The sequence below is a fragment of the Mastigoproctus giganteus genome, chromosome 9 (genome assembly GCF_048544385.1).
Source record: "Mastigoproctus giganteus isolate SK-2022 chromosome 9, ASM4854438v1, whole genome shotgun sequence".
In the NCBI taxonomy this organism is placed as follows: Eukaryota; Metazoa; Arthropoda; class Arachnida; order Uropygi; family Thelyphonidae; genus Mastigoproctus; species Mastigoproctus giganteus.
Genome location: NC_143583.1, coordinates 121,424,096 through 121,451,765, shown reverse-complemented (window position 1 = coordinate 121,451,765; position 27,670 = coordinate 121,424,096). Strand labels below are relative to the sequence as shown.

Below are 27,670 nucleotides of genomic sequence, written 5' to 3'. Positions count from 1 at the left end.
TTGCTTTTACCATAAGTGTGCAACACAGAAGTTATTTCCTTTGAGTTCATTAATGTCTTCTTTCAAAACTTTTGTATCATTAACTGGATTTGAACTTGAGTCAGTGCCACTCACTAGTGATTGCTTGTTGCACTTTTCAATTTGGTTTACTCTGAAGTGCTCGTATGGTTTTTCTCATCACTTCCAACCTCTTCATTGAAAAGACTTGTCAGAGGATGCATGCAACTGTTCTACCGATCTAGCTATATATTTAACCACCAATGGCCAACATGCTTTAAAATATTTTTTATTTCAGTGGTATACATCAGTTTACAGTTGTTTAAATCTATCTTTCCTTTTAGCACTTCCTTCTAGATAGCAGTAAATTTCCACCAAATATTCAACCACTTTCTCAAGAAAGGCATGCAGATCCCTTTTCAGCACACAAATTAATAAGATGACAAGGGCAGCCTATTTCCACTAAGTGCTCAATCTTCTCTTACAAAAACTTTGCTACTCCAGTCTTTAGTCTTTAGGTCTACCATTATAGGCACATTATCAATACTAAGTGCCAGGCAATTTTAAGGAATCCTACATGCTTTCAGGTCATTCAGAAGATGTCCAATATTGTGCTCTGTAGAGTCACCTCCCAATGCTGGAACTAAGAGCAAGCAGCGTTAGAGTTTGTTTTTTTACTTTTATTATTACAAAAGGTCACCACAGTGAAATATAGTTGGGAATTACTTGGATTACTGCAATCTACAACAATCAAAAATTGCACATTTTCCAGAGCCATCACTATCTCTTCTTTCCTTATCCATGCAGTTTCGCTAATAATATGAAAAGGATGGCTTTTTTTTTGTTCTTCTACAACAATATTTTTTTTGCTATTTCTCTATCGGGAAACACATTTCTGAAAAATATGCCTGAACGATTAGCACAACTCAGAGGAAGAATTTCTAGGAAAACATTGCAAATAAACATTCAGCATGAATGACACTTTTCTCACCATGAAATACAACATCTATTTCTTTCCATGCATCCCATGCTATCATTATACTTATTGTCTGCAAATTATTATTATTATTATTATTAGCCATATGGTGCAAGGAAGCCTGAGACTTATGCTGCACCAGCCAAAAAAATTTCCAAGTTACCCTGAGAGAGAGGGAGGGGGGGGGAATCACCAAGAAAGAGAAGAATGATGATATCCAGCTCAGGACCCTGGGTGTGCCAAGCCCATACCCACCAGATGTGAGCCCCTATTCTGATTACATGGCATTTCCCAAAGGCTTGGAAATGAAAAATCACATCTACAGACAGTAAACAAGGCAAATGTGTTACTTTTTTCAGATTTTATAATATATGGAAAATCTTGTGTACACATCTGAAATTTTACATCATATTTCTTTGGCATTTCACTAAAAGACATTGCTAATTAAGTTTTGAACTACACAAATATTATAAAATTATTGCACAGAGCAATGCTATTATCACATGTTTATTTTGAAATGCAGACTACCATAGCAAACCTATTAGCCAATTTACTATTGAAACTAATCAGAAATTTTCAAAATTAAAAAAAAATAAATAAAATAAACACAATTTTAATGTGCTTTGATTATTTTTTGTGAACAGACAACTATACTGAGAAAAAATGAGTTTCATCACAGAAAATGATAAATTGAATAAAAAGGTGGCTTCTCCATTGTAAATCTGAAGAGTTCGCAGTTATGAATTTTATCATCAGATTGAGATAAAATTAAGTACAGCCATTCAATTTTTCAGTACTGAGGGAAAAATGATGTACAGATGAGAGTTACTACACTATGATTACTATAATATAAGAGGTATTACTTCCAATAAAAACTTCTAAGAGCCTTAGCACAAAAAGGCCAATATGAAAAATAAGGATCATTCTGGATCCTTATACAATTATACTAGATCCTTATACTGGAATTTAAGAAATGTTGATCTCCATGGAGAGGAAGGAGTAGAACAGAGGAGTAGAACTGAGGGGGGCAGTTGCCCTCTGAATCACAGCCTTTTAAGATGCACTATTTGCTTGATGTTTGCGGAGCAGTCAGGTATGGGACATGATACTGCCATGGGGGATGTCTTTGTATGTGCGCGATGCAAGGAGTGTAAGGAAATCAGGCGACAACTCAGCGTTTTTATGGGCCTATATGAGAGCTTGCCCTCGAAGGATTACAAGTGAGGGGCCCATCAGCTCTCAGCTGCCCACACCAATGCCAGAGCTTGCACTTGGTCATTGCGCAACACAGCGGCAACCCCGAAGACAGAATGCGCTGGTCCCAAAGGGACTAGTAGTTGTTGGTGACTCTATTGTCAGGGAAACATGCTTTGTAAAAAGGATAGGTGGAACAAGACCGGGGTATGTCTGCCAGGGTCAAAGGTTGACGCTGTAGAGCGGATATCATCTTTTAAGGGCACAAAAGGTGATATAGTTGTACACGTTGGCACTAATGATATTAAGAGTAGGAGACCGGCAGAATTACTTAACAAGTACAGGTCACTGATGAAAAAAAGCCGTGAATTAGGGTTGAATTTGAAAGTGTCTGCAATTCTGCCCAGACACGATAGGAGGGAGTATATGATGAGAGCCCTGTCGATCAATTCGGCCCTGGAAAGATTGTGCAGGGCTCAAGGGTTAGAATTTTTTTCAGCCTGGTCTGTACTTGTTAACAGGAGAGACTGCTTCTACAGGGATGGGATACACTTAAATAGAAAGGGTGCAAGAATGTTTGCTGATGCTATCGAGACAGTGTTAGGTGGGTTGGAAAACTGCTAGATTGGGGGGGGATACAAGGGCTAACAGATTAACAGTAGCCACTGGCAGAGGAGAAAGTGATTCTTGCACTGCTTCTATTGGAATGAGCAGCAGCCTGGAAAATAAGATGCAGGATATTACAGAGACTGCTGGGGATTATGGGGGTACAAGTAAACACATGGGTTGTGTTAGGGTGGCTAAGAGGAAGAGCAGGTGCATGTATACTTGCGTGTACACCAATGCTAGGAGTTTAGTAAATAAATTTGATGAATTTGAGTTATTGCTCAAAACATCAAAGGCAGATATTGTTGGGATTTCAGAGACGTGGTGTCACACAGATATAAGGAATGCACAACTGGAATTTGGGGAGTACAATGTCTACAGAAAGGATAGGAAGGGAGGGGGGGTTATGCTATTAGTTAAGAAACACATAAAATCCAAGGAAGTGAAGCCAGTCGACATCGCTGGACAGTGCAGTGTCGAGTCAGTTTGGTGTGACATAAGCATTGGGAGATCAAAATTGAGAGTAGGAGTGTGCTATAGGCTTAATGACTCTGATGAGTATAATAAGAAACTGTACAGAGAAATAGAGTGGGCCAGTAAATCAGAGAGTCTTATAATGGGGGATTTTAATTTCCCAGATATTGACTGGAATTTGGGGGCTGGTCACTCACACACTAGCAAGGCCTTTGTGGATTTATTGGATGATTGTTTTCTACATCAGCATGTTCGGGAGGCAACTAGAGGGAGTAATACTCTTGATTTGATTATCAGTAGTGATTCTTCATGCATTAAGAATCTGCAGATAAAGGAACCACTAGGTGGCAGTGATCACAGTGTTCTGAAGTGGGAGTTACTCAAAGAGGTAACTACCATTAGGGGTAAAGGGAAGGGGTATTGCTTTCGTAAAGGCAACTACGATGGACTGAGACAGTATTTAAATTCTATACAGTGGGATCAACTGATGATGTTACCAACAGCAAATTCAAAATGGGAAGCATTCAAAGAACTTATCTTGCAAGCTACTAGGCTTTACATACCAACTAAGAAATATTGTTCAAGGTTTAGGCCTAAATGGATGTCAGATGAACTAATCAGGCATATGGCAGAGAAGAAAAATGCATGGGATACATACAAATTAACACGTGACACAGAAGCCTACGATAGATACAAGTTGATCTGTAACCAAGTTACAAAGGAGGTTAGGCGGGCGAAGGCAGATTACGAGAGATCCTTGGCAAGGGATGCGAAGAATTCTTTACTTATGTAAACTCTAGAAGGAAGGGGATGAATCAGATTGGTCCACTTGATATCAATGGGTCAACTGTTGATGACCCTGCTCAGGTAGCTAACAAACTAAATGAATATTTTGCATCGACATTCACACATGAGGAGTTATTCAGCGAGGGGAATGCCAGAAGTGTATTCAACTCTAGCAGTAAGCTAGAGAATCTTGTAATAACTAAGAGTAAAGTGGAGGAGAAATTGTTGAAGATAAACACAAGAAAGGCACCCGGGGTGGATGGGATCTATCCAGTTATATTAAAGGAGGCAGCAGAGGAAGTAAGCAAACCCTTAGCCATAATTATGAGAGCTTCCTTGGACTCAGGGGAGGTACCCATGGACTGGAGATGTGCAAATGTGATCCCAATTCACAAGGGAGGATCAAAGGCTGACACAAGTAATTATAGACCTGTGAGTTTAACTTCTGTTCACGGAAAATTAATGGAGGCACTGGTTAAAGAAGCACTGCAGGATCATCTAGACAAGACTTCAGTTATAGCTCGGACACAGCATGGTTTTGTTAAGGGGAAGTCTTGCCTGACCAATCTGACTGGATACTATGATGCAGTCACAAAAGAACTGGATGCAGGGAATAACTTTGATATTATATACTTGGATCTTAGACAGGCTTTTGATACTGTTGCACATGGAAGACTGCTGCACAAATTGGAGCAGTGTGGCATTGGAGGCAAATTGCTGCTATGGATAAAGAGGTGGTTGAGGGGGAGAAGACAGAGAGTGGTAATCAATGGACACTGCTCATCGTGGACTAATGTTATTAGTGGAGTCCCTCAGGGTTCAGTATTGGGTCCTTTATTGTTCTCTGTATTTATAAATGATATTGATGATGGTATATCAAGCTTAATGTCCAAGTTTGCAGACGATACGAAGGTTGGCAGGGTTGTCAAGGACACTACTGACACTATGCTGCTGCAACCGGATCTGGAAAGGTTGAGCAGATGGGCTGAGAGGTGGCAAATGAAGTTTAACATTGACAAATGTAAAGTACTACATATGGGAAACAGCAACCCCAGAGCAACGTATCAACTCTGTGGTACTACACTGACAGTGGTAGAGTATGAGAGGGACCTGGGGGTGGTTGTGCAGGCAGATATGAAGTTCTCTGAGCAGTGCAGATGGGCTGCAAGAGTAGCTCATGGTGTATTGTCAATGATATATAGGAATTTTTCTAGCAGGGATAAGGAGGTGATTATTCCCTTGTATAAGGCAATGGTCAGGCCACACCTAGAGTACTGTATACAGGCCTGGAGGCCTCATTTCAAGAAGGATGTAGAGCTGCTGGAACGAGTACAGAGAAGAGCAACAAGATTAGCGAATGGAACAAAGGGGTGCTCTTATGAAGAAAGGCTTAAGTTTTGCGAATTACAGTGTCTGGAGACTAGGCACCAGCGAGGTGATCTGATAGAGGTGTACAAAGCCTTGAATGGTTTGAGCATGCTCAATGCTGATGGGATTCTTCCTCTTGCTCAGAATAATCACCTGAGAGGGCATAAGTTCAAATTGAGGAAAGATAGATGTAGGATAGATGTGCGGAAATTTGCCTTTAGCCAGCGGGTGGTTGGTAGATGGAACAGACTTCCATCCCTTGTCGTGGAAGTTGATAGCCTAAATAAGCTTAAGGCTCAGCTGGACAGGTATTTCGAACGAACAGAGGGGTGAAGTGGAAGTGGTTATTTTTTATTTATTTTTTTTTACTTTATTTGTTTTTGGCTGATGCTGCATAAGCTTGCTTTATTGCATCAAATGTCTCTACTAATGCTAATGCTAATAATAACAATGCTCTCTGTATTGTTAGTAAAATTAACTCCTACTTTTTTTTCTTGTAAAGCAGAATTTTCTTCAGCTGCACTTACCATATATTAAGTCAGATGTAGGATTTAGGGCTAAAAAGCTTCAGACTGTGAGAAGAGTTTACTGTCACATAAGTTAGTACTACAGCATCATTTCTATACAATAGAGCCTCACTCATACGGTGGGTTAGGTTCTAGACCCCCCCCCCCACCCCGCCGAAAAGTGGAAATGGCCTTTTTTTTGCTTGCCAATTCATATAAAAGCCTAAAACATGTTTAAACTATCATATATTAAGTGAGCAAAAGAGATAGGCCTCAAAAATGATACAAAAATCAAATGAATATACAATACACACACTACTTATGTTAATATTTTAGCCTTTAGCTTATAGTGATTGACGAATATAAATTAAGAAAAAAAAAAATGAATATATTTATTGTAGGAAGGATGAAAGAGATGATGGCACATTTTCATCATCTGACTCATTAACGAATCATTTGTTTTGACAATGGAAACTTGGTTGAAACTCTTGCAGGGATTTGAGTTGCTGTCGAAGGCTGCGATGTACTTTCATAAAGTAGAAAAACAATGAACTTTGCTCCATTAACTTCCATCTCCTTTCCCTTAGAATTTCTTTATAGCATGCAATATCGTCTAGAAGTCTTGCATTCACCTTAGAACTTCTTTCGAAATTTGGATCAATTCTCTCAAAAGAGATCCCCATTTCTATACATTTGATAGCTTCTTCCAATTCCTCAGTGGTCATTTCTCTAGGGATAGCAGAAATATCATCAGGATGAGACCTCTTCATGAAACATCCTTCTTTGCTCTTCAATCAGAATAAGATCTTCGTCAGTTAGAGTCTCATCATGAGAGACAAGCCATTCTGCCACATCCTCAGGCTCGACTTCCAATTCTAATTCCCTTGCCATTTCCACAACATTTGTAGTGACTTCCTTCACTGAATTCTCAAAGCCTTCAAAATCGTCCATAAGTGTGGGAATTAGCTTCTTCCAAGCACCTTTCAATGTTGTTTCTTTAACTTCCTCCCATGCATCTCTAATGGTTTTTATACTATCCAAAATCGTGAAGTCTTTCCAAAATGCTTTTAATTTATTTTGTTTTGTTTATGCCCAGCTACTGTATCTTGTCTAAGGCATTTATAGCCGTAGCAAAAGTTCTTCTTAAGTAGTATGATTTAAAAGCTGCAATGACACCTTGGTCCACAGGCTGCAGCAATGAAGTTATATTTGCAGGTAGAAAAATTAACATTTATCTTCTTGTACAAACCAATTAGAGCTCTAGAATGGCCAGGGGCATTGTCTGCAAGAAGTAAAATCTTAAAAGGAATTTTCTTTTCCTTGCAATAAGTCTGAACTGTAGGCTTAAAATAGTCCGTGAACCAATTTGAGAAAAGATCTCCAGTCATCCAAGCTTTTGAATTAGATTTATAATAAACAGGGAAGCTAGCTTTTGCACAGTTCTTTAGGGCCCTTGGATTTTCTGAGTGATAAAAAAATCATAGGTTTTAACTTGCAATCACCAGCTCCATTAGCCCCTAACAAGAGTTAGCCTGTCTTTTGCAGCTTTAAAGCCAGGCATTGACTTCTCCTCTTTAGCAATAAATATTGGAAGAAGATGCCATCTAGGCATCTTCTTCCAATATAGGGCCTTTTCATCCACGTTGAAAATCTTCTGCTTAGTATATCCACCATCTTCGATGATCTCAGAAAGCTCACAGGGATAACTTTCTGCAGCTACTGTACCAGCACTAGCTGCTTCACCTTGCACTTTGATGTTGTGGAGATGGCTTTTCCTTAAACCTATTAAACCAGCCTCTGCTAGCTTCGAATTTATTCAAAGCAGCTTCCTCACCTCTCTCTCTCTGCCTTCATAGCATTGAAGAGATTTAGGGCCTTGTCCTGGATGATGGCTCAGCTTAAAGGCACGCTGTAACTGGTTTGATGTTCAATCCACATCAGTAAAAGTTCTTCCATGTCAGCATATTATAAGGCTATCACGTTTTCTTAAAACTTTAGTGTTCACAGGTGTAGCACTTCTAATTTCCTTCAAAACTTTCTCCTTACAACTGTCCTATTATATATAATAACTTTAAAAAGTTTGGAAAATTACGAGAATACAAAGAGATGTAAAGTGCACAAGTGCTGCAAACAAAAACTGAATTGCCGACAATAAAATGGCATGTGACGCTATCCTCCGACCTTCTGCTCAGCATGTCATACGCAAAAATTCCGAAAAAGTGGAAAAGCCGAACATAACGAACATGGATATAACTGGAAACCGGCGTATTCGCGGAACACCATAAAGCAGGGCCCTACTGTATAAAATAAACCAACTGAAATCGTGCAGTGGCATCATTACAGTGGTTGTCAGCTGTTATACCACTGGGGTACCTACTCATTTACCAATGCGGGGCCAAATAGGCTTGAAACAGACATCTGGGTGGTAGTACTCACTGGGAATAAGTAACAATTGTCTTTCTACAGGGGAAGCATTACTTATTTGAGGTATAATGAGATAGGCAACTCATGAAAGAATTCACAATATGAGATGTTATACAGGGTGTCTCAAAAATATTGGTACAAATGTTTAGGGGAGGTAGGTAACATCCAAAGGAATGTGAATTGCATAGGAACCCATAATCGGAAATGTCACTGTAAGTAGGTAGACGGCCCTGTTCATCAGTTCGCAAGAGGGAAAATTTCTGGTTTACTCATTCAAGCAGTAGTCGTCACACGAGGAGCATGCATCAATATACGAACTGTGAGCTGGCAGACATGCACCTAGTGTATGGATTAGCAGAGGGCAATGGATGAGCCACTCAATGAATTTATGGAGAACACTTCCTGGACAGACATGTACCGGAATACCGTTTGTTTGCGCATGTGCATCAAAATTTGTGCGATAATGAGTCATTTAGAGGTAACAGGAGTAGTGCGGGCAGACCACGTTCGATGCAAACTCCTGCCATGGAAGGAAGTGTGTTGAATGCCGTCCAGAATAATCCTACTACCAGCACACATGCCATTGCCTCAGGAGTGTCTCGTCACAGTGTACACCGTGTCTGGCACGACAATTCCTTATCCCATTTCATCTCCAAAAGGTTCAGTTACTGCTCCCCCAAGATCATTCTGCACGTGTGGCTTTTGCGCAGTGGTTTCCTCAAGAAAGTGTTTGAGACTTGAATTTTCCAGCCTATGTTTTGTTCACGGATGAGGCTTATTTCACTCGGGAAGGCTTATTCAATCAGCACAATGCTCGTGTGGGCTCACGACAACCCACACGGTGTGCACCCCCATGCGGCACAACATCGCTTCGCAATAAATGTGAGCAGGTTGGTCGGTGATTGCCTAGTCGGTCCATACCTGTTACCATCCCGCATGAACTCCACTAAATATCGTATCTTTCTTGAACAAGTTCTACCAGGGTTACTTGACGATGATCCAGCAAATGTGAGACGCAACATTTGGTTTCAACATGACGGGGCGCCTGCCCATTATGGAAGGTGCGTTCGTGACCATTTTAACAGGCGTTTTGGGCGTCGATGGATTGGCCGTGGTGGACCCGTTGCCTGGCCCCCACGCTCACCTGATTTATCGAGCCTTGATTTCTTTCTGTGGGGGCCCTCAAATCTATCATGTATGAATCGCTTGTGGAGACGGAAATGGATCTTGTCTGCGCTACTGCTACTGTCAAAGAAACTCCAGGTGTGTTCGACCGTGTCCGCCAATCCATGCTGCATAGGTGTCATCGCGTCTCATGGTGGAACCTTCGAGCATCTGTTGTAACATTATGAAATGCATCCATCTCGCACTCCATTGTTAATATTATGTCAAATAAATGTTTGCCACTAATTACTGTCTTGTGTCATTTCTGCTTCTTGTGCCTCTGCTACTACTTTCCCGTGACGTTTCCAGTTATGGGTTCCTATGCGATTTACATTCCTTTAGATGTTACCTACTTCCCCTAAACGTTTGTACCAATATTTTTGAGATAACCTGTATAATGATGCCACTGACCAACTTACTAACTTACATCACAACAGCCAAATGTTAAACAAGATCACTTTTCTGTATAATAGAAATAATTTGCACTTTAAACTTTTGTTGAGTAAATAAAGGAGTATTTTTATGTAAAAATACTCCCTTTATTTTTAAGGAAATCAGATTAATTAATGGCCCTTTTCCAACAAAAACATGCCACAGAAAACAGCCAGTTTCTGATTAACACCTGTCTACAACATTTCCCACTGCACTGTTCTTTCGAACTGATATTCCTGCATACAATTCCCCCCCCCCCAAACCTCTTAAAACATGCAGCAAGTATCCATTTGCTATACCATCATTGGACTCTTCATAGTTATTGTGGCAGCAGTGGTATTAATTATAGTCTTTTAAACTATTCTACCAATGAAATTTTAAAAGATTTCACTTACCTGAATGTTGTCAACTTTTACTTGTATTCTTTTGCTGATGCCAGATGGTACAAGGATTTCAGTAAATCCTCCTGATGTAGTATTAATACGAGGGCAAAATCCTGGACCTGATCTAATACTTGGACCAATACTCTAAACAATACAAAACAAGTTTGCAAGAATAAGAAACAAACTGAACCACATGTACAAGAACAATTCAAAACATCAACATGTGCAAAACAAGAAATATTCTACAAGTTTCAAAAAGGAGGAACAAATTTAGTTTACTCAAATTTAGAGATTTTAGTAAAACTATAGATTCACTTAGCATCACTGATGAGCTTGCAGCCTGCAAGAAAAAATAATACCAAGTAAAACTTTCAAATATTAAACTGCAAAAAAACTAGAATGAATAAAATTCTGTAAAGAAGCAACTTCCTTCCTTTTGTTTCTTTCATTTCCTTTTTTATTTTAAATAAAATGATAAAAGTTAAAAACAGTAATGAGTAACCCACGAAAGCAACTTTACAGGGATATTTCTTTAAAAAAAAAAATCAGGAACTTATTATATAGAAAATACATTCACAAATCAAACATCCTATATAGTTAAAAGCATAACTACTTATCTTATAGTTAAAAGACTGGCTCCTTATCTAATGACTCTGGGAAGTCACTGACAACCCAGCCAATGTAGCTGATGAAGTGAATTGTTATTTCGCATTGATCTGTAACGATCAAAGTCTCTCCATAACAAAGAGAAACTGTACTAGTGAATCTAAGCACTGTAAATTCAGTGATATGGAATAGAGACAGGAAAGTTCAAAATCTAAATCTTTTGAGCTGAAAAGGAAGTTGTGATCCTGGTATAGTGTAATATATTTTAAACTATATTAGTCTATAACCAGTTATTTTAAAAGAAATGGCAAGGCAATGCATCAAACCATTAAGATTAATTATTAGTGATACATAAAAGCCAGGGGCGATTTCCTTGAATTAGAAAAGTGCTAATATATATATCAACAATTCTCATGATAAGGGCAAACACAAAGTTCTATGCAGCAAGCATGGAGGATCAGTAGTACACAGCTGATTATACAGTGAAATTATAAAGTTCCTGTTGGGAAGTTAAATTGAACTAAATAAGCAACTGTAAAACCACATTTGGAATACTGTATGGTCTCACACAGTATTCATAGAAATATTATGTTCAAGTATGAAGAGCACATCTGAAAAAAAAAACATAGAGGTTCTTGAAATGACCAAAGAACTAGCAATGCACGATGTTGGCTAAAGGGTACTCACATGAGGAGACTTTGAACATATCGGCTAGAGAGTTGGAGCTAGGAGAGGGGGATCTAATTGAGATTTATAAAACTCTGAGAGGATAGTAAAATGAATGAAGAGAAAATTTTTGCAGTAATAAATTATGCTCAAACAGGGGAAAGGGAGGGTTAATCAATACAAACTAAAGGACCAGAATTGTAGACTGGAATGTAGGAAGATTTCTGTTAGCCTGAGAATTAAAGAAAATTATGAAAAGGAGAAGTGCTAGATTCTCAGGATATTAAAGTATAACTTTTAAATTTCAACGCTTGGATTTCTAGAAGATATATTTGGCAATGTGTTGTTAGTTTTCTGGAACATTAGCACAATACACACCATTTTTGCACATGTCCTATGTCTGCACAAATGTGTACTCATCGACAAATCTTCATTTTGTGCAGGTTGAATTAACAGAATACCAACTCCTGGGGGGGGGACCTCACTCACTCACTAACTCTCTCTCTCTCTCTCTCTCTCTCTCTCTCTCTCTCTCTCTCTCTCTCTCTCTCTCTCTCTCTCTGAGGTGCCAAAAGGTGCCTCAGAGAGGGAGACTTTGCCAACAGTACTTTAGGCCATTTACAAATGCCTTATATTTATACAAGTGTGAATTCATGGGCAGATTTTCATAGGCTGAGTAACACAGTAAAATAAGTCATGGTGGAAACTACATGCATGCACACACCCCACAACCCATACTCCTCTGAGATAATATAGTTGTTTTGGAACTCAATTAGAAAGGTTTAATTTCAGCTATATGCAGGAAGAATTTCTAAAGGCATTTTCACTTCAGTCAATAATTGCGATCATGGACAGAGACAACAGAATTTTCTCTGTGAATTATTTTGAGTTTATCATTCCACAAAAAATTTAAACTGGTCCATAAGCATGCACTAATGGAAACATAAGTAAGCCCGAGGATGTAATTAACACCTTACACACACTTTACAACAGTAAGCCTGCAGACTTATTTAAGTACAGGGAAATGTCAAAAAACAAGTTGAGGGTCAGGGATAGGTTTGGTCTGGTAGACTGAACCTATGATCCTTGAGCCTACATAATGAATGCATACATGCTGAGCTAGTATTAGCATAGGCACATGATACAAGAATGCAAGCTTATATAGCATCAGCCAAAAAAAACCCTTCCTCATTTCACTTATCCACTTTCTCCAAATGTTTCTTTAGTTCTGCCTTGAATCTATTTAAGCTATCAACTTCTACAATGACAAATGGAAGATTCTTCCGGCAATCAACCACCAGCTGGCTAAAGGCAAACTTCCGCACATCTATCCTACAACTGTCTTTCCTCAATATGAATTTATGCCCTCTCAGCCAATTATTCTGAGCAGGAGGAAGAATCCCATCAGCATTGAGCATGCTCAAACCATTCAATGCCTTATACACCTCAATCAGATCACCTTGCAGGTGCCTAGTCTGCAGACACTGTAATTGGCAAAACTACAGCAACCCTTTGTTCCATTCACTAATCTTGTTGCCCTTCTCTGTACTCATTCCAGCAGCTCTACGTCCTTCTTAAAATGAGGCCTGCAGACCTGTATACAGTACTCAAGGTGTGGCCTGGCCACAGTCAGAAAAATTTCTGTGTATCATTGACAAGATACCATGAGATACTCTTGCAGACCATCTACATTGCTCAGAAAACTTCATATCTGCTTGCACAATTATCCCCAGGTCCTTTTCATTCTCTACCACTGACAGTGTAGTACCACACTGTTGATATGTTACTCTGGGGTTACTGCTTCCCATATGCAGTACTTTATATTTGTCAATGCTAAACTACAGTTGCCACCTCTCAGCCCATCTGCTCAACCTTTCTAGATCCTGTTGCAACAGTGTACTGTCATTAGTGTTATTAACAACCCTGCCGACCTTCTTATCATCTGCAAACTTGGACATTAAGCATGATATATCATCATCAATATTAGTATTACTAATGGTCGCATGGTAATGTTTGTTTGTTATTTGGTTTTTTAGGAGCATTAGCAACTAAGGCCATATTGCTCCGGGATATGCGGTGGTCATTCCCTGATCTTTCCGCATCTTCCATATTTGATGGTGACGGGCTCGAACCCCGGTATAATCAAGAAGCATGTGCTACGCACTGCTGCTCCTTTGCACCTGGCTACAGAGGCGCCTGGCTGCATGGTGCAAGAAAGCCTATGGCTTATGCTGCACCAGCAAAAAAAAAACTCGAATAAAACAATGATAAAAAAAAAAAAAAACACCCTGATAATTAATAAAAGAAAAGGAAATTAAACTTATCATCCTATGTGTTTACCTCACCCGAAGGTACTATCCAGATGATCTTTGAATTTCCCCAAACTGTCAGCCTCTACCACCGATGTAGGCAACTTATTCCAGTAATTTATAACTCGCTGGCTAAAATAAAACTTCCTGCAGTCCAATCTAAACATCTCCCCCCCGTAACTTGAATTTATGTCCCCAAGTTCTTGCATCATTTATAATCTTGAAAATTTCATCCTCATTCATTTTACTGATGACTCTCAGAGACTTAAACAACTCAATCAAATCTCCTCTAAGGGGTCTAGTTTCCAAACTCTGCAATAGGATGCCCTTTTGCCAATCTCACCAGGCAAGTTACCTGTCTTTGCACCCTTTCAAGAAGCTCGATGTCTTTCTTTAGATGCAGTCTGCATACTTGAACACAGTATTCCAAGTATGGTCTAACAAAAGCCTTATATAATGGGATTATCACGTCCCTATCTCTACTTGCAAAGGTTTGATAGATCATCGATAGGACACCATGGACCTTCCTTGCAACCTGTCTATAATGCTCAGAGAATTTCACGTCTGACTGTACTGTAACACCCAAGTCCCTTTCCTCCAGTACTGGGTTTAGTTGAACTCCACCAAGTGAATAAGTTATTTTGCTATTACTGTTTCCCAGGTGTAATACCTTACACTTTGTTGGATTAAAGCATAGCTGTCATGTTTCTGACCATTCCTGATGTCTATCTAGGTCTCTCTCCAAAGAAGCTCATCATGATGTTATAATTGGTAAAGTAGTTAATGATCACTGTCAAGATGAGCTTCTTGACAGTGATCATTAACTACTTTTGCCCCTGGCAGACATACTCTGGTCCTGTTACATAATGACTTTGTGGTACTACACTCAAGTAGTGGAAAATGAAAAATATTTGGGGGGTAATTGTGCAGTCACATACGAAGTTCTCTGCCAGGACAACTTATGTGATTTTTCTCAATGATATACAGCAATTTTGCTAGTACAGATTTTGTTGTTGTTGTTATTTGGTTTTTAGGAGCATTAGCAACTAAAGCCATATTGCTCCGGGGATATGCAGTGGTCATTCCCTGACCTTTCCGCATCCTCCATATTTGGTGGTCACGGGCTCGAACCCCGGTCTAATCAAAAAGCATGTGCTGTGCACTGCTGCTCCTGCCCACCTGGCTACGGAAGCACCACTAGCAGAGATAAGGCAAAAGTCAGGCCATACCTTTAGTAATGCATACTGGTCTGGAGACCTCATTTTAGGAAGGGTATAGTGTTGCTAGAACAGGTACAGAGAAAGGCAGCAAGTTTTGTGAGGGAAACAAATGGGTGCTCTTACCAAGAGAGGCATCAGTTCCAGAAATTGCAGCATTTGGAGACCAGGCACCTGTGAGGTGATCTGATTGAGGTGTTTAAGGCTATGAATGGATTGAGCAAGCTCAATGCTGATGGGATATTTCCTCTTGCTCAGACTATGCACATGAGGAGCATAACATCAAATTGGAAAGAATGGTTACAGATTGGATGTAACCCCACTTCTTACATCAACCCAATCTGAGGAATAGCCATTTATCACAGCCCTCTGCCTCCTGCCCTGAAGCCATCCTGATATCCATCTAAGGATTTTCCCAGTGATTCCAACCTGTTCTAGCTTATAAAGCAACTGCTCATGTGGGACTGAGTCAAAAGCTTTGTTGAAATCTAAATAAACGATGTCGAAATTATTCCCTAAATCCAACTCATGAGTGACCCTTTCAAAATAGCGAACCAGATTTGTTAAACATGATTTTCCCTTTACAAAACCATGCTGAGTATCCTTGAGAATTTCAGTTTCTATCCAAAAGATCCTAAACTCTACCCTTGATCATTGCTTCCATGATTTTTCCTACCACTGAAGTCAGACTGACAGGTCGATAATTTCCCACTTCACTCTTAGAACCACCCTTATGTACGGGAGATACACTTTTCCAATCCAATGGAATCTCCCCAGAGTCTAGTGCTGCTCGCATAATTAGCCTCAATGGTTCAATGCACTCACTTGCCGCCTCCCTTAAGATTATAGGGTATATTCCATCAACTCCAGGAGCCTTACTGGCCTGTAGGCTCAAAAGTTTTTTCATTAATAATCTTGTGAAATTTCAATATCATTAATTAAATATTTTTCAACTTCGCTCCCACAATATCCAACTGCCACAAAAGGTTTTTCTTCTAATAAAAACAGAAAACAACAATGGACCCAACACTGAACCCTGGGGGACTCCACTAATAACATTAATGAATCAATAGCAGTATCCAATGATTACCACTCTCTGTCTTCTCCAACTCAACCATCCCTTTATCCATAGCAGCAATTTGCCTCTAATGCCACAGTGCTCCAATTTGTTTAGCAGTCTTCCATGTGCAACAGAATCAAAACACTTTCTAAAATGCAAATATATGATATCAAAATTATTTTTTGCATCCAGTTCCTTTGTGACCCCATCATAGTATCCAATCAAATTGGTCAAACAAGATTTCCCATTAACAAACTCATGCTGTGTCCAAGCTATAACCAAAGTCTTGTCTAGATGATCCTGCAGTGCTTCTTTAACAAGTGCCTCCATTAATTTCCTTGGAACAGAAGTTAAACTAACAGGTCTGTAATTACATGTGTCGCCCTTTGAACCTCCTTTGTGAATTGGATTCACATTTACAAATCTCCAGGTCATGGGTATCCCCCCCCACCCGAATCCAAGGAAGCTCTCATAATTATGGCTAAGGGTTTGCATACTTCCTTTGCTGCCTCCTTTAATATAACTGGCTAGATTCCATCCACCCCAGGTGCCTTTCTTATGTTTATCTTCAACAATTTCTCTTCCACTTCGCTCTAATTTATTAAAAAATCAACTAGCTTACTGCTAGAGTTTAATTCACCTCTGGCATTCCCCTCCTTGAATAACTCCTCATGTGTGAATGTAGATGCAAAATACTCATTTAGTTTATTAGCTACCTGAGCAAGATCATCAACAGTTGAACCATCGATATCAAGTGGACCAATCTGATTCATCCCCTTCCTTCTAGAGTTTACATACGTAAAGAACTCTTTGTTGTTTTAATTTTGCATCCTTTGCCAAAGATTTGGCAAAGGATGCAATCTGCCTTTGCCTGCCTAACCTCCTTTGTGACTTGGCTACAGACCAGCTTATATCTATCATAGGCTTTTGTGTCACCTGTCAATTTATATGTATTCAATGCATTTTTCTTCTCTCCCACATGTCTCATTAGTTCATCTGACATCCATTTAGGCCTAAACCTTGAACAATATTTCTTAATTGGTATGAAAAGCCTAGTGGCTTTCAAGATGAATTCTTTGAATGCTCCCCATTTTGAATTTGCTGCACTGTCTAGCCATATCAACTGGCTGTACTCCCTTGGATTTTAAGTGTTTCTTAACTAATAGCATAACCGACTCCTCCCTTCCTATCCTGTCTATCCTTCTTGTACACACTGTACTCCCCAAATTATATTCCTGCATTTCTTATATCTGTGTGACACAGCATCTCTGATATCCCAACAATATCTGCCTTTGATGTTTTGACCAACACTTCAAATTCATCAAATTTATTTACGAAACTCCTAGCATTGGTGTACATGCAAGTATACACGCACATGTTCCTATTCCTAGCTACCTTAACATAGCCCATGTATTTACTTGTTCCACAATGACTCCCAGCAGTCTATGGAATCCCCTGCACCTTGTTTTCCAGGCTGCTGCTCATTCCAATAGAAGCAGTGCAAGAATTACTTTCACCTCTGCCACTGGCTACTGTTAATCTATTAGTAGGTGTATTCCCCCAAAACGAGCAGTTTTCTGACCCAACTAACACTGCCTCGATAGCATCAGCAAATATTCTTGCACCCTTTCTATTTAAGTGTATCCCATCCCTGTAGAAGCAATCTCTCCTGTTAACAAGCACAGACCAGGTTGAGAAAAATTCTACCCCTTGAGCCTTGCACAATCTCTCCAGGGCTATATTGATCGACAAGGCCCTCATCATATACTCCCTCCTATCTTGTCTGGGCAGAATTGCAGACCCTTTCAAATTAAACCCTAACTCACAGCTTTTTTTTTTTCAACATTGACCTGTACTTATTAAGTAATTCTGCCAGTATCCTACTCTTAATATCATTAGTGCCAACATGTACAACAATATCACATTTTGTGCCCTTAAAAGATGATATCTGCTCTACAACATCATCAACCTTTGCCCCTGGCAGACATACTCTGGTCCTGTTACATAATGACTTTGTGGTACTACACTCAAGTAGTGGAAAATGAAAAATATTTGGGGGGTAATTGTGCAGTCACATACGAAGTTCTCTGCCAGGACAACTTATGTGATTTTTCTCAATGATATACAGCAATTTTGCTAGTACAGATTTTGTTGTTGTTGTTATGTTGTTTTTAGGAGCATTAGCAACTAAAGCCATATTGCTCCGGGGATATGCAGTGGTCATTCCCTGACCTTTCCGCATCCTCCATATTTGGTGGTCACGGGCTCGAACCCCGGTCTAATCAAAAAGCATGTGCTGTGCACTGCTGCTCCTGCCCACCTGGCTATGGAAGCACCACTAGCAGAGATAAGGCAAAAGTCAGGCCATACCTTTAGTAATGCATACTGGTCTGGAGACTCATTTTAGGAAGGGTATAGTGTTGCTAGAACAGGTACAGAGAAAGGCAGCAAGTTTTGTGAGGGAAACAAATGGGTGCTCTTACCAAGAGAGGCATCAGTTCCAGAAATTGCAGCATTTGGAGACCAGGCACCTGTGAGGTGATCTGATTGAGGTGTTTAAGGCTATGAATGGATTGAGCAAGCTCAATGCTGATGGGATATTTCCTCTTGCTCAGACTATGCACATGAGGAGCATAACATCAAATTGGAAAGAATGGTTACAGATTGGATGTGTAGAAGTTTGCCTTTAGCCAACAGGTGATTGATTGCTGGAACAAACTTTCATCTAATGTTGTGGAAGCAAATAGCTTGAATAAATTCATGGAAGAACTAGACTAGACAAACTGTTGGAGGGGATGCATAGGTGACATGAGAAGGTTGGTTTCTTTTTTTTTTTGATGCCAAAAAAAAAAAAAAAAAAAAAAGATGCAAGAAAGCAAGCATTTGCAACTACTAACACACACACACTGCCGTCTAAATCACTGATATGCCTAAAACCCAATACCTTCTGCCTATAAATTTAAAATTGTTGTTTCTTTTAACACTATCATTAATAGTGGTTAAATAATGCAAGGCAGCCAGCTTATACAGCATCAGCAATTAAAAAAAAAAAGAAAAAAAATTTAATACATGTCCACCCAGTCCATCTTTAATAATTTATCTCAACCTTCTTTAAATTTATTGAAGCTACTCACTATCCCAATGCTAGATGGAAATTTATTCCAACAAACAATTACTCTCTGGTTGAAAGCAAATTTTCACATGTCTGGCAATATGAAAAAATTGCAAAATAGATATGTGGAAATCCAGTTAATCTTCTTTTTCCAACTGAAATTTAAATATCACTGTATGTGTCATCCGAGAAACATTAAAGATGCCATCAGCATTTGGCACACTCAAGGCATTTAATGTCTTGAAGACTTCAATCAATAGTTGGGGAAGGATGTTACGTGATTGTGTTCCATTAAGATTGTTACTATATTTAATACCACTCATATACCATAGAAATTAATAATAGTTTATTAAGCTATTTGCATAAACTACAGTTACTGCTATATATTAAGGTGATGTTTTAGGCATCTTACCGATACCCACCATCAGACCATGCTATTGGGAGAACAGAAAATAGAAAGGGTTACAAATTTTAATATATTACAATAACCAATATTACAATAAATGTTATAATTAAAATTACAAATATACGATTCTAGAGTATTGAGTTTGAATTACTGTTACAATATAAACCAGATATTAAATTAGGTAAATCTTAGGTAAATACAAAGAGATTAAATTCTTATCTGCCAACAGACTCCTCTTGCCAATGCTCCCAGAAACCTGATGTGCATACAGGCAAGAGGTGCCACCAGCAATTAATTTAGTGCGCAGTAACATTCTGCATCCTTAACTAATTTCGTAGCTCTTCTCTGCCCCCAATCCAATAGATCCATATCCTTGTTAAAACAAGGCTTCCAGAGCTGCGTAGGGTATTAAATTAATTGCTGGCAGCACCGATTGCCTGTATGCACATCAGGCTTCTGGGAGCATTAGCAAGAGGAATCTGTCAGCAGGTAAGAATTTAATCTATTTGTAATTGTAATATTGTAATATATTCAAATTTGTAACCCTTTCTATTTTCCCCCAACAGCATGGTCTGATGATGGGTATCAGTAAGATGCCTGAAACATTTAAGCTATTCGCCTAAACGTAGTTTAGGTGAATAGCTTAGATGTTAAACGTAGTTTAGGCAAATAGCTTAGATGTTAAACGTAGTTTAGGCGAATAGCTTAGATGTTAAACATAGTTTAGGCGAATAGCTTAGATGTTAAACGTAGTTTAGGCGAATAGCTTAGATGTTTCAGGTATCTTACTGATACCCATCAGGAACGTAACCCCCGCGAATAGCGGGGGTTACGTTCCCGGCATTTCTCAGGAACATAACCCCCGCTATTCGCGGGGGTTATGTTCCTGAGAAATGCCGCGAATACCGAAAACGCGAATACTGAGTTATGGCTCCCATAGTAATAAAGGGGTTCCGTTCCAAAGTATGGAATATATAAGAAAAACTAGTCTAAAATTTTGTCTATGTATGTGTTATATGTACCTTCATAGTATGTGTTATATGTACCTACATAGTGAAATGCAAGCATATGGCATCAAAATGAAAATAAGAAACAGTTTAATATTAAATGTAATATTTATTAGAAATTTCAATCAAATTTTTCAAACTAGCGCCTTTGCTAGCTAAAAAACTTATCCCGTCAGTGCTATCACCAGTTTCGCTAAAGTGTTGATAAAGGAGTTTTGCCTTTTCACGAATGATGAGTGAACTTAACGGAATTTTATTTTGAGTTCGGTCTTCTATCCACAGATTTAAAGCTTTTCCATTTTATCTAATTTAACATCATGAGTTACAGAGCGAATTTTTGAAGCAATTAGCACGTTTTCACGGACACTATGGCGGATTTTTTCTTCCGATTTCTTGATTGATCATACCGTTGACTTATTGATTTTATGTTTTGCCACTGAGGAGACACTTTGACCATTAGAAATTTTGTCTAATAACTCAATTTTATTCGCCAATGTCATCACCTTCTTTGATAATTTCACATTCATATTTCCCTTGTTATTCGTAGCCATATTTTTGTACGGGTTAGAAAGAACTTGTCCATATAAAGTCACTTTTTTCCGTTATCACACTGGAAAAAGTCTGTTTTACCTGCAAAATGGTAGATTTATCAATTTTGTAAGCATATCAATTTATAAATTGATAAATTTATTCAATTTTAAAAGCATATAAATACGTAAACTCTCAAGCCATTTATGGTCCCAGAACCCCTGTGCATTATCCGTGATGACAGCATCCTCCGGGGAGATTTGATGTTGCTTCTCCCAGAAATGTTCTGCCACGGCAGACTTACCATAGTTTGCGGACTTTATTGCATTCATATGCTCCCCCAGGCGGTCTTTCAGTTGTCGCCCCCGTCTCACCTACATAACACACCCCACAATCCGGGCATTTAATTTCACCCCACTGTTGGCTTCTTTTGTTATGGGGTCTTTGACACAAGATATCACTGTGTACAACCTCCATCCCGGGAGTTGCACACAGCATATCAGGCACCCCCGAATTATTCGTGCAATGTGGTCTGAAAGGCCCGGATAGTAGGGAATGTATGCAGTACTCACAGGGGCGAACGGCTCAGTACGGGTGGACTCCGCTCCTCTAATAATTCTGTCCTCTGGGGTAGCTGCATTTCTTGAGGTCTGCCGTGACACAAATAATATCGTTGTCTCTGTCCTCGGAGGTGCTACAGTGGGACCACACCCTATCTACTAAAGCCTTGACAACACTACCCTTGTGTTGGTTGGCTTGTGCCGAGGTATAATGAGTATATTGACCTCGGCACATGGGCTTTCTAAACACCTTGGTCTTGAGCCTACAACCATCCCTAATAACCAACACGTCAAGGAATGGTAGGGTTCCCTCTGCTTCCACCTCCGAAGTAAATTTAATAAAAGGGGAGAAGCTATTAAGTACATCAAGTATCTGATCCTCCCTCCCCTTTTGTATAATGGTGAATGTGTCATCAACAAATCTTTTCCATTTATGCATGGCAAATTCCAAACCCTCAAAAATTCTAACTTCCAACTCTTCCATAGCTAAGTTAGCCACTATGGCACTAATGGGGGAACCCATGGCTGTGCCATGGACCTGCTTATACATGAAATCTTGGAAAACCATGGTGGTACTGGATAAACAGAACTCCGCACCCTCACAAATATCATTAACACTAAGAGGAGACCTAGTACTTAACAAAACATCCTTTTCTAATGCCATTCTAACACACTGGACTCCGAATTTAATAGGGATACAAGTGAACAATGATGTAACATCGAAAGAAATCATAATCTCGTCTTCTCGTATAGTCTGTCCTTTTATAAAATCCACAAACTCTTTGCTATTCTTGATAACCAAGTTGGAAAGTCCTACTATGGGTGCGATCAACTTGGCTAGGTACCTTGATAGAGCATATGTGGGACTATTTACAAATGATACAATTGGCCTGAGTGGTACACCCACTTTATGTATCTTGGGGAGCCCGTAGAATCTGGGTAAGCGGCATCCAGCAACATGTAATGACCAATATACCTCCGTGGGTTATAAGGTTATTCACTTGTCGCTCCAAACTAACCAACGGATTTCTACGGACGACTTTGTATGCAGTGGTATCTTGCAATAATTCCAAAGCTTTATTAAAATATTGCTTCTTGTCTAAAATAAGACAAGGAGAAATTCATTGATGTTAACATTGTCACCAATAATATGTTTTAATGTTTTCAGTTCTCGAAGATTTGTTAGGGAAAGGAGGATGGATGTTCTGTCCTGATGATAGTGAGGGCAGTCAACGAGAATGTGTCTGACTGTTAAATGTGAGGAACGGTGTGGACACTGAGGAGGATCCCCTCCTGTAAGTAGACGAAGATGAGTCAGGTATGTATGTCCTATCCGTGCTTGTGCAAGCACTACTTCTTCTCTTCGTACTGTTTTGGTGCTAGAGCGCCATAGCTGTGGATCCTGTTTCAGCTGATAAAGTATATTATTGGTTTGGTGTGCCATATGCTCTTTCCACTGTGCAAGACATTGTTTGTATGATTTGATTATAATCAGAGATTGGTACAGGAGCGAAGGTTAAATCATAAGTTGATGGATTTTTGCAGTTTTGTCAGCAAGTTCATTCCCCTTTATCCCCGAATGCACTGGACCTTTAAGCAAAAGGTCACTGATTTATGACATTCCTTAATTTTTAATAAGAGGCTTCTGATTTGGTTTAACATAGGATGAACCCGGTAAGAAAAGTTTTGTATTGCTGTAATTGAGCTCAGAGAGTCAGTGTATACTATGTATTTTAAAGATGGGTACAGATTCTGGTTTTCTAAAGCTAATTTTATTGCATGAAGTTCTGCAGAGAAGCTGCTATACTCAGGTGGAAGGGCAGCAGAAATGATTGTAGTGGGAACTACTGCTGCTGCTCCAACGGCTGAATGTGATTTGGAGAAGCAATTAGTATATATTGGCAATAAATTAGCATAATTCTGAATATGGCTTACATGGAGTTGTTTCATGTTGAGTGACGGTAGGCAATTCTTTCCCCACTTGTGAAGATAAGTATCGCAAGGTAATTAAGGAGGAGGTGTCAAAGGTGGATGAGAGCATTTCATTACTTGTAGCCTGTTGACATTAGGAACATTACAACTCTGTGTTATTTCAATTAGGCATAAGCCTGCCAGTCTTATTTTACTGTGTTTATTTCTATAGCGGTTTTGCAGTGGTGGATTAAAGAGGTATGGCTCAATAGGATGCTGACAGAAACATAGTATTCGGGCTGCATACTTAAGAAGTTGTGTTTTCCCGCGAAGGCAAAGAGGGGGCTCGTGCTTCAATATATAAACTATGGGTAGGAGAATGCACCAAGGGCAATCTGCAATGCACTATGTTGTATAGCAGCGGTTACCAACCAGGGGTTCGCGAAAGTATCCCAGGGGGTTCGCACTAAAAATTATATAATGGCATCTGCTTAGATTTACATAGGTATATTATTGTAAACTACAAAATTTAACTAATAATAAACAATAAAGTAAAATCAAATTAAAAAGTAAAGAATTGCCAAAGAAAGAAAGCACATCTCCCACAATTCCTTATAATTAGTTTACTATATTACAGTATATCACGTTGAATAAATGTTTTCCATACATTTTTTTTATTTTTTATTTTTTTATTCTCGAGGACCATTGTTATGCACAGGTACTTTTTTTTAGAACCTATAGTACTTAGTACTGTGCATGGGTTGAAGGTTGAAAAGTTGAAAGAAGCTACTTGTTGACATTAGACTTGAACTTCTTGAATTTGATTGAATTTGAACTTGATTGTAATTTTCAGGAAATACATAAGAAGGAAGGTTGTTCCAGAAAACAGAAATTGAATGAATAAATGAGGAAGAAGAAAAGTTGGTTTTGAGTTTGAACTTGGACAGTAAAAGAATGATGGCGCCTCCGTAGCCAGATGGGCAGGAGCAGCAGTGCGTACGTAGCCCAAGCTTCTTGATTAGACCGGGGTACGAGCCTGTGCCCACCAAATACGGAGAATGTGGAAAGGTCAGGGAATGACCACCGCATATCCCCGGAGCAATATGGCCTTAGTTGATAATGCTCCTAAAAACCAAATAACAAACAAACAAACAAACAAACAGTAAAAGGGTGTTGACTGGTTGCAGCACATTTTCAGACTGCTTTGAGTGAGAGAGAGAGAGAGCAGAAATTGTAAAAGCCAATTCAGAAGAACAGTGCCCGTGGAAATATCTATAGAAAGGCCTATGAGACAGAGTGGAGACTGTTAGAGATGAGACTGTTGTGCAGTAGCACAGTGGTATCATCACTGCCCTCCCCACACTAGGTGGAAAAGGCCCAGGTTCGAATCTCGCCAATGATGTGAGTAATTTTAATGGGCTTTTTTCACTCCATGGCTGAGTTAGTCGGTTTCAGACACAATAAGTATGTCGGTAGATGTAATCATTTACTGGTGACCATAATATTATATATATATATATATATATATATATATTTTTTTTTTTGTTAGAGATGAGACATTAATTAACCAAACTGCCCTTTTTTGAATAAAATCTATAAGCCTGAGAGAGGTTTTGGGGGCACCACCCCAGATGTGGGAACAATATTCCGTGGTAGGCCGGATTCGAGATTTCTACAGAGTCAACAACAGTTTGGAAGAAAAGTAATGCTAAGAGAAAACCAAGTTTTTTAGACGCAGAGGAAGCAATATTTGTAATGTGCTTTATGCAGAGAGATTAGAAGTCAGGGTAATCCCCAAGATCTTGCCTAGAAATCAGAGTGTCATCGAAGATAAACATAGGAGCAGAAGAATCCTTTTTGCGAGATATAAGACAGAATTGGACATGAGTTTTTAGAAGGGTTGAAATTAAGTTATCTTTGCCCCATTGGAGAATTACCTGAAGATCAGCATTTAAGGAAATGGTAGTGGATATTCAAGAAGTTGGGGCTGTTTGAGCAGGGCAAGGTTTCTCAAACTGAAGGTGGAATACAATGTGCTATCGTCAGCAAAACTGTGGATAGGATTTCCGATCAATGGAAGAAGGTCATTAATATACAAGAGGAAAAGAGTGGGAGAAAGTCTGAATCTTAGGGAACACCAGCATAGTGGAGAAGTTAGAAGATAGAGAGCCAGCTACCCTTAACCAGTGAGCAGTCTGAGATAAAACTGGATACTCAATTACAAAAAACAGCTGGAAAACCACAGGATGGAAGCTTCTTAAAAGACCTTTATGCCAAACACGAATGAAAGCCTTGGAGATGTCAAGAGCAACTGCTTGTGTTTCACCCAACTTTTCCATTGAATTTGTCCATAACTAGTTAACATAAGCCAGAATATCACCAGTGTATCTACATTGACTTAATCCATACTATTGATCATTGATCAGATGAAATGTTTCTAGATAGTTTTAAGAGTTGGTGGTTAATTGATTTCTCCATTACTTTAGAAATAGTAGAAGTAATTGCAACGGGACAATAATTGGATGGGTGGGATTTGTCACCCTTTTTAGGAAATGCCTGGATATGAGCAAATTTCCAAGCAGAAGGCAAAACACCTTTGAAATAAGGAAGTGAAAAAAGCGGCAAAGAACATAATTAAGTTCAGGAGCTCAGGTTTTGAGAACAAGTGGAGAAATGCCATCAGAACCTGGAGCTTTCTTAGCATCAGATTCATCAAAATTCTTCTGACATCCTTTTGACGGAAGACCACAAGAGGCATTGAATGGAGTGTTTGAGGTGATTTACCAAGATCATCAATACATGAGTTGGAAGAAAAATTGGATGCCAGCAGGTCAGCTTTATCTTTGGCTGATGTGGCAACAGAACCATCTGGTTTTGACAGAAGTGGGAACAGAGATGGGCAAAAATTGCAGCCAATAGTTTTAGCAAGAGAACACAATCGTCGGCTACCATCGAACAAGAAGCAAGTTTTCTACTCTTAGCCTGTTCAAAATCTAGTTTGGACTGATTAAAAAAAAATTTTATGTTGAAACGGTTTCGCGATAAAAAAATATTATGCTGAAAGGGGTTTGCTAAAAAAACGTTTTACGTTGAAAGGGGTTCACGATAAAAAAATTTATGTTGAAAGGGGGTTCACGAGTCAAAAAAGATTGGGAACTGCTGAAAAGATAGGAAAAGATAGGATTGAAAAGATAGGATCCAGCCAGCATAGTGTACTCTTTCAGGCAGAATCGTAGATTGGAGCACCATAATCCAAATGGGATCTGATCAGTGCTCTATATAATAGCAACAAAGATGTACAGTCTGCTCCCCAAGACAGGGCAGATAAAGCTCTGAGTATGTTCAGTTTTTTGAGGCAGGAAGCATGCACAGTTTAATGTGTTCAAAGAAATTTAATTTTCTGTCAAGGATTAATCCCAAAAATCTGATAATCTCAGTCACTGGAATGGTAAAGTTTGACATATGAAGTTCAGGATCTGTATGCATTTTTCATTGATTACAAAAGTGGATTGCAACAGTTTTCTGCTGAGATAGACGATAACCATTGAGTCCTGCCCACTTCTGGACTTTATTCAAGGATATCTGCAATTGCCGTTCAATGGATTTCATATTCTGAGAGTGGCAAGAAATGGAGAGATCATCCGCATAAAGATAGGTCTCAACTGTATTTGGAAGTTCTTTCGTGTGGGAATCAATTTTAAGGGCAAAGAGAGTTGCATTCAGTACAGAACCTTGTGGCACTCCTTCTTCCTGTAAAAATGTCATATAAAGCAAGTTGTAGTATCAAACTTGGAACGAACGATGTAGTATCAAACTTGGAACGAACGATTCTGGAGAAAGTTCTTGATGAATATAGGAAGGTTGCCTCGTAGACCAAGAGCATGGAGGTCACTGAGAATGCCACTGCGCCAGGTAGTGTCAAATGCCATCTCTATGTCTATAGAAACCAAAACAAGACGTTCATTTTTTACGAAGGCT

At 39.2% G+C, this 27,670-nt stretch overlaps 1 protein-coding gene across 2 annotated transcripts in view; it reads right to left on the bottom strand.

Moving 5' to 3' along the window:
- The window catches only part of LOC150080687 (plexin-A2-like), a 1,379,917-nt gene that overhangs the window by 649,197 nt on the left and 703,050 nt on the right, over positions 1-27,670 (bottom strand). For both annotated transcript variants that reach the window (XM_090381876.1, XM_090381877.1), the window contains one exon: positions 10,323-10,454. In XM_090381876.1, coding sequence (XP_090238002.1) covers positions 10,323-10,454 — 132 coding nt within the window. The remainder of the gene's footprint in view (positions 1-10,322; positions 10,455-27,670) is intronic.